This window comes from Mobula hypostoma, chromosome 17 (assembly GCF_963921235.1).
Source record: "Mobula hypostoma chromosome 17, sMobHyp1.1, whole genome shotgun sequence".
Classification (NCBI taxonomy): Eukaryota; Metazoa; Chordata; class Chondrichthyes; order Myliobatiformes; family Myliobatidae; genus Mobula; species Mobula hypostoma.
This window is the reverse complement of record NC_086113.1, coordinates 35,559,423-35,580,317: the sequence shown is the minus strand read 5'-3', so window position 1 is coordinate 35,580,317 and position 20,895 is coordinate 35,559,423. Positions and strand designations below refer to the sequence as shown.

At 40.4% G+C, this 20,895-nt stretch overlaps 1 protein-coding gene across 5 annotated transcripts in view; it reads left to right on the top strand.

Moving 5' to 3' along the window:
- fhod3b (formin homology 2 domain containing 3b) overlaps window positions 1-20,895 on the top strand; it is a 591,169-nt gene that overhangs the window by 391,536 nt on the left and 178,738 nt on the right. For all 5 annotated transcript variants that reach the window (XM_063069714.1, XM_063069715.1, XM_063069713.1 and 2 more), the window contains exons 7-8: window positions 2,149-2,260; window positions 13,488-13,582. In XM_063069714.1, coding sequence (XP_062925784.1) covers window positions 2,149-2,260; window positions 13,488-13,582 — 207 coding nt within the window. The remainder of the gene's footprint in view (window positions 1-2,148; window positions 2,261-13,487; window positions 13,583-20,895) is intronic.

The window sequence follows — 20,895 nt, the reverse complement described above, 5'->3', positions numbered from 1 at the left end:
TGAGGTATGCAATTTGCATTCTTGCATGCACCATTATTTATACTTTGAGTAAATATAGTGCTTCCCTGTCCTTTATCAGTATGGGCAGTGAATAGTGGTAAAGATGTGGAGCTTGATGAAAATGGAATGGAGGTCAACAAAGAAACCTTTTTTGAACTGAAAGTTGTACTGGGGCCTTGTGTGTTTATCAACAAGGTCCAACTTTGCCTCTAGCTAATGACAATTTTTTAAAAAACACTTACAGCAGAGATTGTGACAAACCTTGACAAAATACTTTGGCAGTGGGAGCTGAGGAGCTTGACCCTCCCAATGTCATAGGATTTTTACCAGATACACTGCCATAATTTGTGAGTTGTGATGTCCTTTGATGCAAAATCAAAACCAATTCCATGATGACTTTCTTTGTAGTTGTCCTGTTGGAAATTAAGGAGAAGTTGTTATTTCCTTTTGTTAAAAAGAGAAAGAATTATATCGGATATTAAGCAATTCACAAATGAAAGTCTGACTAACATTCTAAAGGGACATGCTGCTGATGAAAACACAGAGCAAATGGTGTGATGTGGTTTTGTATTCCAAAAGCAAAATGCAGCTGTTGTTGAATACTCATGTCAAACTGACACCACCGTTCCTGAGGAGGCTAATAATGTGTATAAATAATCTCAGGTGATGTTTGGGCCTAGAAGTCTAATTCAGTGTGAATTTGGAATTGATAGGGAGCACCAATATAGCTGATAATCCACCACTATCACTCACTTGGTGGTGCTGCATTCTCCAGGCAAGTGAATGTTATCCCCTATTAATATCCTCAACACATTTGCAATGCTCTCTTTTTTAAAAAAAAAGGTTATACAGTGAAATAAACTTCCCAGTGAACTAGATATGTTTAAAGAGAGTAGGGGAACTGGGACTCTTGACAATTGACAGATTGTGGGATGCAGAGCCCTATAGAGTTAAAAGGGGAACATTCAATTATGAGTCCCAGTGAATCTGAAAGGGAGAGTATAAACCAGGGACAGCAAGAGGAGTGCAGCAACTGGAGTACCCCTGACATACAAGGGAGCATAGCCAATATTTCTAGTGAACCAGATAAATTTCAAATGATTGGATAGCCAATTATTGGAGTTTTAGGTAGATTGTTATTCTCCTTAAGATAGCAGAACTGATTTCAAATTCACCTGATCAGAGAATTTTCCCCTCACCTGGAAGCGAAGCACATTCATTGTAAAGCCTCCACTCTGAATTTCATTCCTATCCATCTCACTCCCATAAGGCCAACACAACATCAGTGATGGCCCTTCTGCCCTGTTGGTAATGAAAGAGTCTCAAAAGCTTTAATATCCATGGGAGGGAACACTGCTAATGAAGGAGAAAAGGGAAGGGATGTTGGGATCTCAATTTTTCGATGTGAAATTGTACTTAAGTTTTAGAATAAGATCATCCTTTATTTCTGCCTGGCCCTGTCACAATCAGGTTTATTATCACTGAATTATGTCATGAAATTTATTGTTTTGTGGCAGCAGCACAGTGCAAGACATAAAAATGACTATGTTACAAAATAGTGCCAAAGACAAATGACAAGGTAGTGTTCAAGGGTTTATCAACAGTTCAGAAATTTGATAGTGGAAGGGAGGAAACTGTTTTTAAGATGTTGAGTATAGGTCTTCAAGCTCCTTTACCTCCTCCCCAATGGCAGTAATGAGAAGAGGGTATGTCCTGGATGGTGTGGGTCCTTAACGATAGATGTTGCTGCTTGAGGCAACTCCTCTCGAAGATGTTCTCAATAGCAGGGAGGGTTATGTCCACGATGGAGCAAGTTGAGTCTACAATCCTCTACAATCTTGTATATTAGAGTGTCCATGCCAGGTGATGCAGCCAGTCAGAATGCTCTTCGCTGAATATCTGTAGAAATTTGCAAAAGTATTTCAGGACATACCCAAATCTCCTCAAACTCCTAATGAAGTAGAGACCCTGACTTCATGTAGAGTTTGGACTTCCTGTATAATATCACTTATTTGATGCTGCCAATTTCTTTTGGGAAACCAGCCTATCCTTAATGAGGCTGATTTCCCAAGATGTTTCTTGTATACACTGTTAATATTTTTCCCGTCAAGTTGCATTAACGTAACGTGTTGTTGGTTTGTTGAGCAGTTCCGCCTGGTGGTGAAGACAGCCCTGAAGTTGCTGCTGGTTTTTGTGGAGTACACAGAGTCGAATGCACCACTATTCATCCAGGCAGTCCTCACAGTTGACCAGAAAAGAGGTGAGTCTTGTTGTGCTCAAAGCTTCCCTCCATGCCCCAAAGCCATAGGAAGTATTCAGAGGAGTGTTCCATTCTTTGTCATATATGTTCAGTAGATTGCCTTTGGAACCTGTGCAAGAGCCAAAATGGAAAAGTCTTTTTTACTCAGCAAGCTCCATCCATTTAAGCATTGCACTATAGGAAATGGTTCACAAACTCCCTTTAGAAATTCTACAAATAACAGAATTTATTACTATCAAAATTGGATCAGCCATGATGAAATGGCAGAGCAGACTTGATGGGCCAAATGGCCTAACTCTGCTCCTATATCTTATGAATTAAGCAATCATATCAGCAGTATAAATGTTAGTCATGGAGCTAAACAATAAGGATACAGGCCATTCAGCCCAATTCATTTCTGGTGACCAAGGTGCCCTACTGAGCTCGTCTCACTTCCCCATGCTTACCCCGTATCTATCTCTACCTTTCTGATCTTTATAATTGTCCAAATGCTTTTTAAATATCATTACTGTACCTAGAAACATAGAAAACCTACAGCACGATACAGGCCCTTTGGCCCAAAATGCTGTGCCTAACATGTACTTACTTTAGGAATTACCTAAGGTTACCCATAGCCCTCTATTTTTCTAAGTTCCATGTACCTATCCAGGAGTCTCTTAAAAGACCCTATTGTTTCTGCCTCCACCACAGTCACCGGCAGCCCATTCCACGCACACACCCCTGACATCCCCTCTGTATGTTCTTACAAGCACCTATAAACTGTGCCCTCTCGTGTTATCCATTTCAACCCTGGGGAAAAAAGCCTCTGACTCTCCACATAATTAATGCCTCTCATTATCTTATACACCTGAATCTACCACTGGCAATCCATATACTCACTGCCTTCTGTGTATAAAATGTGGTCTCTCAAGTCCCTTTTTAAACTTTCCCCTCTCACTTTCAATCTTCTCCCTGTAGTTTTGAATGCCCCTTATGATTCTATGTCTTGATAAGATCACCTGTCATCCTCTTAACATCAGGGAAGTAAGTCCTAGCCCATCCAGTCTCTCCCTATAACCCACACTCTCCAGTCCCAGTAATACCCGCAAATTGTTCTGGCACCCTGTCCAGTTCAATGATATCCGCTCTCTAGCAAGGTGACCAGAACTATGTGCAGCACTTCAAATGTGTACATTGTCTTGTACAGCTATAAAACGATTTGTGTGCACAACATTCTGATCACTGAAGGCAAAGCATGTCAAACACTTTCTTCACTATCCCGTCTACCTGTATCACCACTTTCAAGGACTATATACTGTACCTGCATCCTAACCTGGATGGTTGGAATAATGAAACAGCTATCTTCACTCTCGCAACACTATGGTACAGCCATATGTAGCTGCCTTTGTCAAGAAGTCGATGGATTCTTATTTCAAACAGCTGCATTACATGCAGGATAGCAGCAGCATATACATTGAATGACCATTTTTAGGCACACCTGTACACCTTTAAATGCAAATATCTTATCAACCAATCATATGGCAGCAAGTCAATGCATGCAACCATGCAGGCATAGTCAAGAGGTTCACTTGTTGTTCAGACCAAACAGTTGAATGAGGACGAATGGTGATCGAAGTGACTGATTGTGGAAAGAAGACTGGTGCGAGGCAGAGTGGTTTGAATATCTCTGTAACTGCTGATCTCCATACGTAACAGTCAGTTTTAAAAACAGAGAGCAACCAGTGAGCTGCAGCTCTGTGGGCAAAATGAGAGGTCAGAGGAGAATGGACAGACTAGATCAAGCTGACAGAAAGGCAGCAAAAACGCAAATAACCATGTGTTACAACAATAATGTGCAGAAGAGCATCTCAATGCACAGCACGTTGATCCTTGAAGTGGACAGGTTACAGCCGTAGAAGACCACACCGGGTTCTACCACTGTACCTAATGAAGTGGCTACTGGGTGTAAACAAAGATGGCAGCAAAGGCTGACAAACTAATTTACAGATCAGACTATCCCTTCCAAATAGTGTCGTCTTTTTTAACAAGTTACTAAAACTCCTTCTGTAAATGGATGGGGACTGTGTACCAGTGTTGAAGAGAATGATTTCTTTAAGTTGGTGAATGGTTACCAGCTAAGTGGGCTACTTTGTTCTGGATGATCTTGAGCTTCAGCTGTAAAATTCTCACCTTTAGTTTTCACATATATTTTATCCTTTGCACACCATATATGTTGAAATTTTATGCATTACATATTCCCAAGTTATTTGAAAGCATCCAATTCTGACCAGTTTTAATTCCTTCAATAGTCAGGGCTTTATGTCCAATTGTCTCTCATCTAGAAATCCAACCCCCACCACGCCCCCCCCCCCCGAACCTGTCTCTGAACAATCAAAAAATATCACTAGTCTGTTTTTTTTTCCCATTCTAATGTGGGCATGGCAATTTTGTTTGTTAATTCTCCTGTGGAGCATAATGGAATATTTTCCTCTGCTAAAGGGACCATCTGCCTAATTTTTTTTTGTTAAAACAGAGTCTTATTTAAGCCCTGCAGCTCTTTGCCATTGTTAACAGCAGCAGATCAATTGGTAGCAAGCAAGCCTCTGAACCTGATCCTTCTAGGATCCCAAAGCCTTCTGCTTAAAGGTTCAGACTCTATTGAGGGAGTCCTTACTGTTGAAATGAAGCCTTCAAAGAAGAATCTATTTCCTCTGCCAAGTGGGTATAAAAATAGTGTTACTTTGAAAAAGAGTATGAGATTTGTACCTGTAATCCTTAAAAATATTGCTTATTTTGACAGTACCATTACTATTAACAATACCAGGGAAGGTGAGACCTGCAGGGATGGGCCAGTTTGCACCTGAACAAAGGGGAACTAATATCCTCGCAGGAAGGTTTGTTAATATTGCACGGTGGTGTTTAAACTGGAGTTCAAATGGATGGGAACCATCCAGAACAGTTAGTGGAGTGGTTTTGGAGGCAGTTGATGGTAAGACCTCAGACAAAGTTAGAAGTCAAAAGGTTGAGAATGGCGAAACTAGTGTCCTGAGCTGTATATATTTCAATGCAAGAAGTATTGTAGGAAAGGCTGAAGAGTGCTGAAGATGAGGTAGCTGGTTTACAAACAGAGGCTATGTGTAGTGAGGAGAGGCTGTTGATAGGGCAAAATTGCAGTCAACAGGATGAGTTACAATATTAAAGGGGTGCAAAATCAGAAAGGGTGAATACTGGAATGAAGGTGCTATATTTGAATGCACAGTATACGGAATAAGGTCGATGAACTTCCAGCACAATTGCAGATTGGCACGTTTGTTGTAGGCATCACTGAATCATGGATGAAAAAAGATTATAGCCGATAGCTTAATGTCCAAGGATACACATTGTATTGAAAGGATAGGCAGGAAGGCAGAGGGGGGCAGCGTTTTTCTCTGTTGGTAAAAAATGAGATGGGGGAAATCAAGTTGGTTCTGGATTCCAAGAGGGAGGATTTCCGGAATGCATATGAGATGGATTTTTAGAGCAGCTCATAGTTGAGCACACTAGAGGATCAGCTATTCTGGACTGGGCGTTGTGTAATAAACCAAAAATGATTAGAGAGCTTAATGAAAAAGAACTTTGAGGGGAAAGTGATCACATGAAGATTTGGGAAGGACAAGCAAAAGTCAGATGTTTCAGTATTGCAGTAAAGTAAAGTGAATTACAGAGGCATGAGAGAGGAGTTGGCCAGAGTTGATTGGAAAAGAACGCTGGCAAGGATGACAGCAAAGCAGCAATGGCTGCAATTTGTGGAAGCAAATTGGAAGGCACAGGATATGTGCATCTCCAAGAGGAAGAAATATTCTAAAGGCAAGATGACACAACTGTGACTAACGAGAGAGGTCAAAGCCAACATAAAAGCGTACGAGAAGGCATATAATAGATGAAAAATTAGTGGGAAGTTAGAGGATTGGGAAACTTTTAAAAACCAACTAAAAAAAGTAATTAAGAATGTAAAGATGAGGGCCGTACCTTCCAAATATCCGGACCTGCCTCTCGGTTTTTTTGCACTACCTTTCTTTCCATTTTTCTATTTTCTATTTATGATTTATAATTTAAGTTTTTAATATTTACTATCGATTTGTAATCTAGGGAGTGGGAAGCACAGAATCAAATATCACTGTGATGATTGTACGTTCTAGTATCAATTGTTTGGCGACAATAAAGTATAAAGTAAGAAGTTTCTTCACATACATAAAGTTTAAAAGAGATTCTGGATTGGTTCTAGAAGACTGGAACATTACAAATGCCACTCCATTCTTCAAGAAGGGAGAGAGGCAGAAGAAAAGAAGCTCTTGGCCAGTTAGTCTGATCTTGGTGGTTGGGAAGAAGTTGGAGTCGAATATTAAGGATGAGGTCTCAGGGTACTTGGAGGCACGTGATAAATTATGCTGTGTTCAGCATAGTTTCTTCAGGGAAAAATCTTGCCTGACAAATCTGTTGGTATTCTTTGAAGAAATAACAAACAGGATAGACAAAGTTGATATGCATTTGGATTTTTAGAAGGCCTTTGACAAGATGCCACACATGAGGCTGCTTAACAATCTACAAGCCTATGGTATTACAGGAAAGATTCTAGCATGGATAAAGTAGTGGCTGAGTGGCAGGAGGCAAAGAGTGGGAATAAAAGGAGCCCTTTCCGGTTGGCTGTTGGCAAGTAGTGGTGTTCCACAGTGGTCTGTGTTGAGACCGATTCTTTTTGCATTATATGTGAGTGATTTGGATGATGGAATTGATGGCTTTATTGTGAACTTTGCAAATTATATCAAGATAGGTGGAGGGGCAGATAGATTTGAGGAAGTAGAGAGGCTACATAAGGGCTTAGACATATTAGGAGAATGGGCAAAGAAGTGGCAGATGGAATACAGTGTCTGGAAATTATTGGTCATGCACTTTAGTAGAAGAAATGAAAGGCTAGACTTTTCTAAAAGGAGAGATAATACAAAAAACTGAGGTGCAAAGGGACTTGGAAGTCATTGCGTAGGTTGCCCTTAAGGTTAATGTGCAGATTGGGTCTGTGGTGAGTAAACCAAATGCTATGTTAGCATTCATTTCAAGAGGTTTAGATTATAAGAGTAAGAATGTATACTGACACTTCATAAAGCACTGGTGAGGCCTCATTTGGAGTATTATGAGCAGTTTTTGACCCCTTGTAGAAAGGATGTGCTGAAATTGGAGAAGGTTCAAAGGAGGATGATGAAAATTATTCAAGGATTGAATGGCTTGGCATTTGAAGGCCTGTATTCACCAGAATTCAGAAGAATGAGTGGTGGCCTCATTGAAACCAATTGAATGGTAAAAGGCCTTGATAGAGTAGATATGAATGTTTTCTGTAGTGGGAATGTCTTAAGATCAGAGGACACTGCCTCAGCACGGAGATAAGGAGGAATTTCTGTAGCCAGAGAGTGGTGAATCTGTGGAGCTTGCTGCCACAGGCAGCTGTGGAGGCCAAGTCTTTACGTATATTTAAGGCAGAGGTTGATACATTCTTCATTGGTCATGGCATGAAGGGATATGGGGAGAAGTAAGGAGATTGGGGCTGAGAGGCAAATTGGATCAGCCATGATGAAATGGCAGAGCAGACTCGATGGGCCAAATGGCCTAATTCTGCTCCTATATCTTATGGTCTTATTACAGGTTTTCCATTCAGTATCATTTTGCCATGTGTAGCTGTTGTTTCCAAACTGGATGCTCTGCTTCATGCATTCATTAATGAGTACAACTCAATGCATTTGATTGCATTAAATTGTTTTGGGTCAGGTTGAAAATTAATTAAAGGCATTATGTAGGAATGCGTTTTCTACGCTTTCAGATCTCAAGTTTATCTAAAGAATTGGATATTTTGGATGGCTCTTAGATGCCTGAAGTTTATTGTTGCACACAGCAGTATGCAAAGAAAATCCTTGTTTATGTGCACTGCGGAAACTGCACTGAGGCAGGCAGGAAGGCTCTTGGACATTCAGAGCTGCTCAATGCACCACTGGCACCAGCTAACACTCCTACATCAAGGACATAATACAGAAAAGTGCTGGTAATGGGCCAGAACATCATGAAGGATCCCACCCATAGTGCTTATGGACTCTTTGACCCACTCCCAAAAGGAGGAGGCCTTGAAGTATCCACAGCAGAACTCAAAAACAGTTACTTTCACCAAGCAGCAAGGCTCATGAACACTTCCATCATGTAACCCCCCCACCCCCCAAACTCCTCTACTTTATCATTTCCTGACAGTTACCTTGCGTACGGACACTTCTGTGCCTAACATAATTTTATGGACATAAAATCAGTCCATGTATTTAAGCTATCTTATGTACATTCATAGGATAGTTTATATACATAGACTTCAAAGTTTCAAGGTAAATTTATTATCAAAGTAAATACATGTTAGAAAATATAACCCTAAGATTCATTTTGCTGCAGGCATACTCAGTAAATAGAAGAAACACAATAGAATTAATGAAATACCGCACCAACCTGTGTGCAAAAGACAACAAACTGTGTACAGTAAGTTTTAAAAAAAGCATAAGTAAATAAGCAATAAGCACTGAGAACAGGAATGAAGAGTCCTTGAAAGGAAGTCCATAGGTTGTGGGAACAGTTCAGTGATGTGGCAAATGAAGTTGAGTAAGTTATCCCCACTGGTTCAAGAGCCTGATGTTTGAGGGGTAATAACTGTTCCTGAACCTGGTGGTGTGAGTCCTGAGGCTCCTTTACCTTCCTCCTGATGGCAGCAGTGAAAGGAAAGCATTGTCTGTGTGGTGGGGTCTTTGATGATGGATGTTGCTTTCCTGCAATAGTGCTCTGTATTGATGTGTTCAATGGTGGGGAGGGTTCTGCCCGTGATGATATGGGCTGTATCCACTACTTTTTGTAGTATTTTGCATTCAATAATTTTTAATTCATATTTATTCTGTACTTTCCTCTTATTGTTGTGTTCTTTATCTTACTATGTTTTTTTTGTGTGCTGCATTGGTTCCAGACTAATAGTTGTTTTGTTTCCTTCACACTTTTGTACTGGAAATGACATTGAGCAATCTTGAAGCTCACAGAGTAAACTGTATGCATGGTTATTTTTAAAATGGTAATAATGGAATAACTGAGAAAGGTAAAAACAATCCAAAGTAGTGGCAGCAGCTGCAAGAAGAGACGTAAAAGAGGTGATTTGGTTCAGTACTCTGTAACTGGTGGGGAAGAAGCCTTTCTTAAGGTTGGCGGTCTGGATTACAGGCTGCTGGATATTCTCCCAGAAGGTCGAAGAAGGAAAATGGAATGGCCACAGCGGCAGGTATCCTTGACACCACCAGCAGTGCGGCCTGCTCAGAACCTCTTGCTCACCCAGCATTATTTCAGCTACTTGAATCCTTCCCAGTGGTAGTTCACAACTGTCAGAGTAATTACTCCTTCTGCCACATTTTAAATAGCTCTCCAGTGGTATGTATAAACACGTTGTATCCTCAGAAAATCCTCGTTCAGCCCTCTGTGTATCATAAACTACCATACACAGTGGCAGTTTCAAGCTTTTGTCTGTGAAACTCCATTTACACTAAACATCTTATAAATACAGTGATCTTCCAAAATCACTCTAATTTGCTCTCTTCATTTTAAAAGTTTCCTCAAACCTTCAGTTTGACAAAGTTTGTGGTAAAATCATCATTTCAGCACCTTTGGCTTGTGATCTATTTTGTTTTAATGGCTCTGTAAAGTGCTTTAAAGGGCATCTTTAAATAACAGATTCATCTCTTCTGTGTGAAGAAACTAAAGATGTCTTTTATGGTCTGTTTCTTGGCTGTATAATGGAGTATTATCATTGCAATGGGAAAACAACAGTGGCTACTGCATATTCCAAAGCTGATACAGGATCCTTCTTGAATACCATAGGGAGGTTGCACTGCAGAACTAACTTCTGAATACTTCACCACAAAACAGCACTCCTCATCTATATCCAATCCTTAGCTTTGTATCAGGCAATCTTTTGCTCACAGTTTAATATATATGTTTATTGCAGACTAATTTCAAGAAGAAAACAGATACAATGTATGGTTTCAGCTCATTCTATAACTCCTGCTTTGGACCTGAAGAATCTGTTCCACATTCCTGTTCAATACATCCCCTACTTGTGATCTGTAATTGAGTGCTTGAATATCTTTTTTAATGTGGAGACACAAGAAATTTGGAAATATTCCCAACACCTTCTGTAATTAACTTCAATTGCTATTCATTTCAAAGGAATGTAGAATGAGAATTCTAGATTGGAAACTTTTGATGTCTTTGATACTGAGATGTAAATTCGGCTTTCTAAATGTTTTCACTATTTCTCCTCAAGCTTTAATAACGATTTGTGGTTGTTGCAAATTGGTAAGAGGTCACTGATGACCTAGCTCTTAATTCTGCAGAATATTGTATGGAGCTCAATCCAAGGATATGGCTTTTGTCTGTAATAATTAACTTTTGCCTTCTGGCATTTCCAGCATTGATTTTTTTTCCCAAAATATATACGAAACAACCAAACCAATGAATATGATGATCTAAATACCGGTAATTGTATAGGATTTTTTTGAGCATCTTTTCAATTGATGCTTTTTTAATTGTGTTTTTTTTTATTTCTGAGCATTGTTGGTAAAGCCAGCATTATTGTCCATCTTGAGGCAATTAGAGAAAGCAAGTAATTGCAGAGAACTTTGTAGAATATTCACACAGCAGGCAGTATGATCCCCAGATGGAAAAGTGGATTGTTCATGCAGTGATGCAGAAGCAGTCAAATGAAATACGTTGTTCTGGAAGACCCTTGAGAATAGTTGGAGCTACGCTGATTCATCAAGCTGAGCGTGTTCCTTCATGCTACTAGCTTGTGTTTTATAAGTAGTGGGACGTCAGGAGGGGTGTCACTTGCCACAGGATCCCGAGCCCTAAACTTGCTTAGATTGTGCATATAGCTATTCCTTTTGAGTTTTAAGTCAATGGTACCTCCAAAGGGTAATGGGGGAAGTTTGTAATGGTGATGGTTCTAAAAGTCAAGGTTATGTCAATATAAACATCAAGTTTGACAGGGTCATTCTCTGGAAATAATATGGCACAAATATTACCTACCATTTATCAGTCCATGGATGAACATTGTCCATTGGTGAGTAGGAGCCATTTTGGAGAACATCTCCCATCACTTTGCCGATGACTGAGACTAGACTGCTCGTCCACGAATGCTTTCCAGATCTTGCTGCATGCAAGCATGGCTTCCATCATTGAGTAAGGTATTGGGAATGGGATTGGACTTTATGCAATCAGCAGTATGCATTCTCATTTCCAATCTTGGGAAGGAAAGAAAGTGGTTGATGAAAATGGTTGCATCTTCAATATTGACGTGCAGTAGTGTCCTGGGGGTAGGATTGCCAACTGTCCCGTATTAGCCGGGACATCCCGTATATTGGGCTAAATTGGTTTGTCCCATATGGGACCGCCCTTGTCCCGTACTTCCCCCACTAATGTAGAGCGTTCCTATGAAACCGTTCATAAACCGAAATGGCGTAAAGCAAAGAAGCAATTACCATTAATTTATATGGGAAAAATTTTTGAGCGTTTTCAGGCAAAAAGTAACCTACCAAAATCATACCAAATAACACACAAAACCTAAAATAACACTAACATATAGTAAAAGCAGAATCGGGAAGATTAAGGCAAAACTGATTTGTAGGAAAAAAATCGGCATGTACACGCATGTGCATGGCACGCATGCCCACACAGGTGCCCGCGCAAGGCTTCATGGTCATGCTAGTCTTTCTCGGGGTAAGCACAAGTGTCCCGTATTTGACTGCTACTTTTGTCCTTCGGAGTGAGAAACCCTACCTGGGAGTAAGATTAAATTAGATTAGATTAGATTATGAGGACACATAGTCCTCTTTTATTGTCATTTAGTAATGCATGCATTAAGAAATGATACAATATTCCTCCGGTGTGATATCACAAAACACAGGACAGACCAAGACTGAAAAACTAACAAAACCATATAATTATAACATATAGTTACAACAGTGCAACAATACCATAACTTGATGAAGAACAGTCCATGGCACAGTAAAAAAGTTCAAAGTTTCTCAAAAGTCCCACATCTCACGCAGACGGGAGAAGGAAGAAAATTCTTCCTGCCATGCCCGACCACAGTCTGACTCTGAGTCGTCTGAAAACTTGGAGCTCCGATCAGCCCTCTGACACCGAGTACCAAGCGCCATCTCTGCCAAATGTTTCGACCTCAGCCTCGGTCGCTAGCAGCAGGCTATAGCTGGGGATTTTGGGGCCTTCCCTCTGGAGATTCTCGATCACGCAGTAACAGCGGCAGCGAACCAGGCCTTTCAGAAATTTCTCCAGACGTTCCTCTGTGCTTTCACGTCGGTCTCCATCAAATCAGAATTGTCCACGCCCCTATTTAACAGAATCGATATCCTTTCACCGGAGAGCTGCATCGCGCTGCCATCTTCTCCTCCCGCCTTGATGTCCGGTAACATGACTAATATTCATGACATATGACTGAAATTATTGGCATTCTCCTTAATGCCATTGACTTCATTTTTATCAAAGCTCCTTGCTACTGCAGATGGTGAAATACTGCTGATATATTGAGGGATTTTGCTCTCTGTTGAATCAGGAATTCAGCTCTTGTCTCAATTTTAGATCAAGTCTTTGGTGAAACCCAAAACTAAGTAGTGTTGGATGAGTTATTGCTAAGTTTCACACTATTGTACTACTGATAACACCTTCCATCACTTTACGGATGATTGTGGCTGAACTTGTTGTGTAGTAATTAGCCCAACTGGATTTGTACTGCTCTATGTGTGCAAGGTATTCCTGGGCAGTTTTCCACATCATCAGAAAAATGCCAGTGTTGTAATTGTACAGGAATTGCTTGACTAGATATGTGGCATGTTCTCAGGAGCAGGTCTTCAGTATTGCACCTGGGATATTGTCTGATCTCAAAGCCTTTGCAGTATCCAATACTCACGGTGGTTTCCAGATATAAAACAAAATGAAACGAACAGCTCTGGCATCTCAGGAGGAAGCCACTTGGCACTTCAAGCTGAATATGATGGCAAATGTTTCAACTTGGATTTTGCAGTTATGGAAGATACAGATGTTTTCTTAAAACTGCTTCCTGCTGTTAGCTGTTTAATTGTCTTGTGTGAAATTCTGAGGTCAGACATTAATTAGTGTTCTAACTTTTTCTTAGGTGCGAGGCCATGGTCAAATGTCATGGAAGTACTGGATGAGAAGGATGGTATTGACACGGAACTTCTTGTTTACACAATGACTTTAATAAATAAGGTCAGTATGACATCCAGTTAAACTTGTGCCTGTCAGACTGTGTGAAGTTTCTGCCAACTGTTACAACTTGGTGCTCGGTTGAGTAGTTTCTAAATGGATGCTTTCTCAGTATTAGTTTCATTTAGATGGCCATTTAATTGTCAGCATGTAGGGCATATCTAACAAAACAGCCTTTGGCCTGTTGTGAATTAGACAGATATTGGGTCTGCCATTATTCATTGTGTTTGTCATCACAATAGATATTGGTTAGTTCTGATGCTATTGAATCAGCAATTTGCCTCTGAGATCCATAACTGCAATTTTATAAGGATTAATGTAATTTAAGAGTTGCGGTTTAACATATTAATGCAATTGCCGTACACATTTCTCTATTTGCAATAATGAGTTTAACATCATGATTTGTGACAGCCATTTACTCTTTCAATTTCCTGCTACCATTTTAATGAAGGGTTATTGTTAAAAACTGCTGTGTACTTTGCCTCACGGAAGCATGGCTCACCTGTGCCATTTCAGATGCAGTGCTGCAGCCCAATGGCTTCATCATTCACTGCAAAGATAGGTCAGTTGTGTCTTTTAAAGGTAAAGAAAGTGGAGTATGCTTCATTATTAATTCAGCCTGGTACATCGACGTGGTAGTTCTGTCCTAGTCCTGCTCACCCGACCTGGAATATCTTGTGGTCATGTCACTGATTCTATCTGCCAAGGGAGTTTTTCACCGTAATCCTGGTTGCAGTGTACTTTCCATCTCTGGTCAAAGTCATGCAGGACTGAAGGAGCTGAGCACCATGATTAGCAGTCATAAAATAGCACACCATGATGCCTTCCCTATTATTGCAGGAGATTTCAACCAGGCCAGCTTGAAGTTTCTGAACAATTACCACCAACATATCACTTGTGGGACTAGAGGAGCCAACACACTACAAGACAAAATGAATGGCTGTGATGGTTCACTCACAACTGAGCTCAATGCCTTTTATGCATGCTTTGAAAAGGAGAATAAAACAACACCTGCATGAATCCATGCAGTATCTAGTGACCCTGTGATTTCCGTCTCGAGGCCTAATGTCAGAACATCTTTCATGAGGGAGAACCCTTGCAAGACATCGGGACCTAATAACGTACCTGGTAGGACACAGAAAACCTGTGCAAAGCAATGGGCAGGAGTGCCTTCAATCTCTCACTGCTACAGTCTAAGGTTCCCACCTGTTTCAAAAGGGTGACAATAATACCAGTGCCCATGAAAAGCAGGGTGAACTGCCTCATTGACTATCACCCAGTTGCACTCACATCTACTGTGATGAAGTGCTTTGAGAGGTTGGTTATTGTCACAATCAACTCCTGCCGAAGCAATGACCTGGACCCACTGCAATTTGCCTATTGCTACAGTAGGTCTACAGCAGGTGCAATCTTACCAGCTCCCTACTCGGCCTTGGATCCCATGGACAGTAGCAGGTGTGTATTGATTACAGCTAAGTGTTCGGCACTGTCATACACTCAGTACTAATCATCAGGCTCCAAACCTAGGCTTCTACCTCCCTCTGAAATTGGATCCTTGACTTCCCATCAGAAGGCCATGGTCATTGCAAAAATAACTTCTCGCTGGCCATCAACACTGGTGCATCTCAAGGGTGTGTGCTTAGCCTACTGCTCTACTCTCTCTGCATCCATGACTGTGTGGCTAAGCACCACTCATATGTCATCTACAACTTTGCCAATGATACTATTGTTTGCAGAATGTCAGATGGTGAAGAAGAGGCGTATCGGAATGAGAGAGATCAGCTGTTTGACTGGTGTCTCATAATAACAACCTTGCACTCAATATCAGTAAGACGAAGGAATTGATTGTTGACTTCAGGAAGGGTAGGTCGAGGGAACACACACCAGTCCTGTTCAAGAGATCTGCAGTGGAAAGGGTAAGCAGTTTCAATTTCCTGGATGTCAACATCTCTGAAAACATTCTGGACCCAACATATTAATGCAACTACAAAGAAGGCATAACAGCAGCTATATTTCATTAAGTGTTTGAGGAGACTAGCTATGTGACCAAAGACTTTAGCAAATTTCTACAACCGTACGGTGGAGAGCATTCTAGCTGGTTGCATCACCAACTGGTATGGAAGTGCCATCTCACAGGATTAGAAAAAGCTGCAGAATGTTGCAACCAAACCAGCTGCATCATGGGCACTAGTCTCCCCTGTATTGAAGATATCTTCAGATGACGATGCCTCAAAAAGGTAGCATCTGTCATGAAGGACTCCCATCACCCAGTAAATGCCCTCTTCTCATAGCTACAATCAAGGAATAGGTATAGGAGCCTGAAGATGCATACTCAATGTTTTAGGAGAAGCGTCTTCCCCTCCACTATCAACTTTCTGAATGGGTGATGTATCCATGTACACTACCTCACAATTTTCTTCTTTCTTTCTTAATTTGCTCTCTTTCTCTGCTTATTTAATTTAATTATGCATACAGTATGTATATGTGTATTTATAGTTCTTATTGTAATTTAGTTTTCTGTATTATTTTGTATTGCAATATACTCCTGCCACAAACAACAAATTTCACAACATATGCCAGTAATATTAAAACTGATCCTGAAAAATTGTACCCTGAAAATGGAACACAAAATTCAACAAGGCGATTGATCATTGATAGGTGCGCCATCCAGTGGCGAGATGGTAACTTGAACAACTCTTCACAAAGCTTTGGGATGGAAGGAGGGGTATGTGGTGAGCAGGAGGTAGCAACAGTGTATGAGTTGGTGGCCAAAGAACTTCCAACAGAGGCACAAGAATAATCATCTGCTAGTGGGCAACTGGGTTAAAAGTTTCAGAGAAGCCAGAATGAATTATGAACAAAATATCACAAGCCGTCTGATAGCCAAGTAAAAATAACTGACAGCCCCTTGGTTCTAATATCTTTATCATTGTGCTTTAGTGAGTACTAATATTATGCAATACTTCACCAAATGGATAATGACATCTTAGAATGGTAACAAAATAAATTTGTTTGGGTTGAATCAGTGCCCATTGGATCAAGTAGTTTGCTTTTATTAAACTCCGCAGTATTATTTTTAACTTTATACTTCCATTTGCATTTCATACTTTTATATTTTTCTCATCACATAATAGAAAGTGAGCCTCAGAGAAATCCCATCAGTCCTATTCCCATATTGTTTTCCTATGGCCCAATCTCTTTCCTACCATCCTGATTTCCCTCTATCCAATTGTCGTCTCAGGGAAACGATGCAGACACTGTAGAGACTGCACACAATTTCAGGATTGAACCCAGATTCTGGCAGTTGTTGCTGAAATGTAACCAGTTGTTCAGTTCTTTCAGGAGAACTCACACCCTTCTTTACAGGACATCATTGCAATGGAAAGTGTGAGCAGTTTCAAACTCCTCAAGTGCCCATCTTGCACAAGCTCTCATGGCCACAGAACGTGTCCTACATAATCAGGAAAGATCACCAACACTTCTGTGCTATGCCCGTGTCCTTCTACAGATGCACAGTAGAGAACATCTGAACTATACAGCACTGCAGCAGAGAAGAAGGCTGTACAACGGGTAGTCAAAACTGCCCAATGCATCACCAGCACCAGCCTACACACCATCAAAAACATATAGCAGTTACTTGCCCAATTGGTAATGCTGATCAATACCTCAACCCACTAACCCACCCCTCCCCTCCCCTGCCTCCATCACCATTACTTTATTGTTTCCTGTCAGAGTCACCTTTTGTACAGATACTCCTGTGACTAGCATCACTTTATGGACATACAATCACATATAATACATATAATTTGTATGCAAGATATCTCAAGTATTTTTATTTATTGTGCTTTTTATTATTGTGTCCTTCATATTATTATATCACATCAGATCCAGAGTAACAATTATTTTGCTCTACACTTATGTACTGGAAATGACATTAAACAATCTTGAATCTTGAATGGCCTTTACAAATAACCATAAATCCTGCTGAAAGCATTGAAGGTCTTTAATCAACACAATATTTGCAAGAAACATTCTTGGATCCTTCTAGTCTTCACACCTGTGTCCACAGCACTTGAGCATCTGGCTGTAAGCATATCATTATTGCAAGATTGCATTGGGTCTCATTACTTGTCTAGTTAACACTGACCTATCAACCTATTCTGTGCTGCAGAGCTCCCTGCCACCAAAAGTATGATTGGTGTGGAGCCTGTCTGCTCTACCCCATGTCTAGCTCATTAAGGTATTCTGTTATAATACTAAACTGGCAAGCTTAAACCTTTTCTGTTTGCAAGTCTTTATTATATATAATTAAAAGTGCAGTCTATGTTTTATTCATACTGAAGTACACCATATGTCTGAGTGATCTAAATGTCAACAGTGAATTATTCTCCTTTATCAAGGCATCCTGTCTGGATCATTTGCCATTCATACTTTATTCTTGAAACAATTAGTGGTATCAAGGGGAAGCTGAGTGGATGGGGGTGGAGGAAGTGGTGCTGATGGCTCACATGTGGAGGAGTTTGGTGGGTAGATATATCGAGTCATACTAGTACTGTGATGTATAAAAGCAGAACAGGTGAAGTGCTGTTGGTTTGCCATTTTGATGAATAAGCATGTTTAATGAGTCATAGAGCAATACAGCACAGAAACAGGTCTTTAACCTAACTGGTCCATGCCAACCTCTAGTCCCAATTGCCCACATTCGGCCATTACCTTTTAAGCCCCTCCCCTCAACATACCTATCCAAATGCCTCTTTCGTGTTGCAACTGTATCTGCCTCAACCACTTTTTCAGGTAGCTCGTTCCAAATATTTACCGCCCTTTGTGCAAAAAAAGTTACCTATCAGATCTCCTTTAAATCTCTCCCCTTTTGTGTCTGCGGCCTCTAGTATCGGGCACACTAACCCTGAGAAAAATAGTGACCAACTTATCTATACCCCACATGATTTTATAAATTTATATAGAGATCACCCCTATGCTCAAGGGAATAAAGACCCAGTAAGGCCAATGTCTCCACTTAACTCAGGCCCTCTAGTCTAGGCCACAGCCTTGTAAATCTCTACTGCACCCTCTCCAGCTGGACAATTTCTTTCTTGTATCAGGTTGATCAAAACTGTACAAAATACCCTAAGTGTGATCACATCAGTGACTGCAAAATGAAGTCCCTGCTTCTAACTCCTAGCCCTCATCACATCTTTGGAAAAACTCCAAAAGATTTGTCAGATGTCAGAATCAGAATCAGGTTTATTATCAACGGCACGTGACGTGAAATTTATTAACTTAGCAGCAGCAATTCAATGCAATATATAATCTAGCAGGGAAGAGAAAAAAAATAATAAATAATATAAAAAATAAACAAGTAAATCAATTATGTATTTTGAACAGATTTTAAAAACGTGCAAAAACAGAAATACTGTATTTTTTTTTTAAAGTGAGGTAGTGTCCAAAGATTCAATGTTCATTTAGGAATCGGATGGCAGAGGGGAACAAAACTGTTCATGAATCGCTGAGTGTGTGCCTTCAGGCTTCTGTACCTCCTACCTGATGGTAGCAATGAGTAAAGGGCATGCCCTGGGTGCTGGAGGTCTTTAATAATGGATGCTCCCTAAAGATGTTTTGGGTACATTGTAGGCTAGAACCCAAGATAGTGCTGACTAGATTTACAACCTTCTGCAGCTTCTTTTGGTCCTGTGCAGTAGCCCCTCCATACCGGACAGTGATACAGCCTGTCAGAATGCTCTCCATGGTACAGTACAACTATAGAAGTTTTTGAGTGCATTTGTTGACATGCCAAATCTCTTCATACTCCTAATAAAGTATAGCCACTGTCGTGTGACATCCCACACAATGTCTATTCCTGCTCAGTCCTTGACTATCCAGGTGATGATAGATCTTGTTCCTCAGAATTCATTCCTGTAACATCCCCGCAACTGAAATCCAGCTCACTGGCCAATAGTTCCCTGCAGTGTCCTTGCTACCCTTCTTGAACAATGGAACATTAGTCACGTTCTAGTCTTTTGGAACTTCACCAGTGGCTAACAACAAAGCAAATATCTATTTCTGGAAGGGTCTCCCCGATTTCTTCCTTGGCCTCCCATAAGTCCCAGGAGTTCACTTGGTCAAGCTTGAGGATTTGCCTGTCTTAATGGGCTTCAAGGCTACAAATACTTACTTCCTTGTAATATTCATATGATCCAAGACTCACTACTTACATTTGCTGGAGGAAACACAGTGGAAAAATGGGTATTAAAAATTTTCGCCATCTCCTGTGGCTCCATACATACCATAGCCAACCCTGATGGTCTTTGAGGGGACCCAGTTTATTCTTAATATAACTGAAGAACCTCTTTCTTTCACCCTTCTGATCTTAAACTTTATATATTTGTCAAGGGAGTCACTTGTACCCAGCTGTCTAAGTTTCCTTTTCCCTTACCAGAGCCTCGATATTTCTCGCCCGCCAGGGTTCACTGAACTTGTTATGTCTATCTTTCACCCTAGCAGGAACATGCTGCCCCAGGATTCATGATATGACCCTTTTAAAAGCCTTCCAACTGCCAACAGTTCCTTTGCCTTGAAATAGTCACCTTGTTGACCCCAGCTAGATCCTGCCTAATGACTGTGCACCACTTCAAGACTTCAATCTGTGGACTGTTCTAACTACTTTAAAACTAGTAGAATTGCAGTAATTGGACCCAAGATGCTCTCTAACTTCCACTTCGGTTACTTGGCCTGCCTTGCTCCCTAAGAAGAGATCTGGTATTGCTCTTTTCTGAATTGCTTGAGGGAACTGTCTATGATACACCACACAAATTCCACCCCATCCAGGCTGTTTAAACTGTGGGTGGCCCTGTCAATACTAAGAAAAGTGGAATCTCACAATTTTTGCAGATGTGTATATATGCATGCATATATAATTTTAAATCTACTTCATTCCTTGAATTGAATTTTCTTTATTTTAAGTGTGCACACAAACACGTTGAGAATGTGGGGAATGGTGTCTTGTCAAATATCTGACAAGAAATAGTAGTTAACTGCAGTGTATGTACATTGAAATTTGGATTTGAATTTCTCAACTAATGTGTTTAAAATATGCATGAAATTTAAAGTAAACTGTTCAGTCTTTTTCATTGCAATGCCCACAGAAGTGACAACCTTTCATTGTCTAAATTTGGTTGAATCAGTGACTTCTGGCAAAGAAAGATGTTGGCAGTTTAGTTCTTTTTACAAGCAATTTTGCAGATGCATTTTTTAGTGTTTCTTTTAAATAACAGATTCTCTCCCTCCTAATGGAATGATTGTGTTCATGTGCTTTGTTG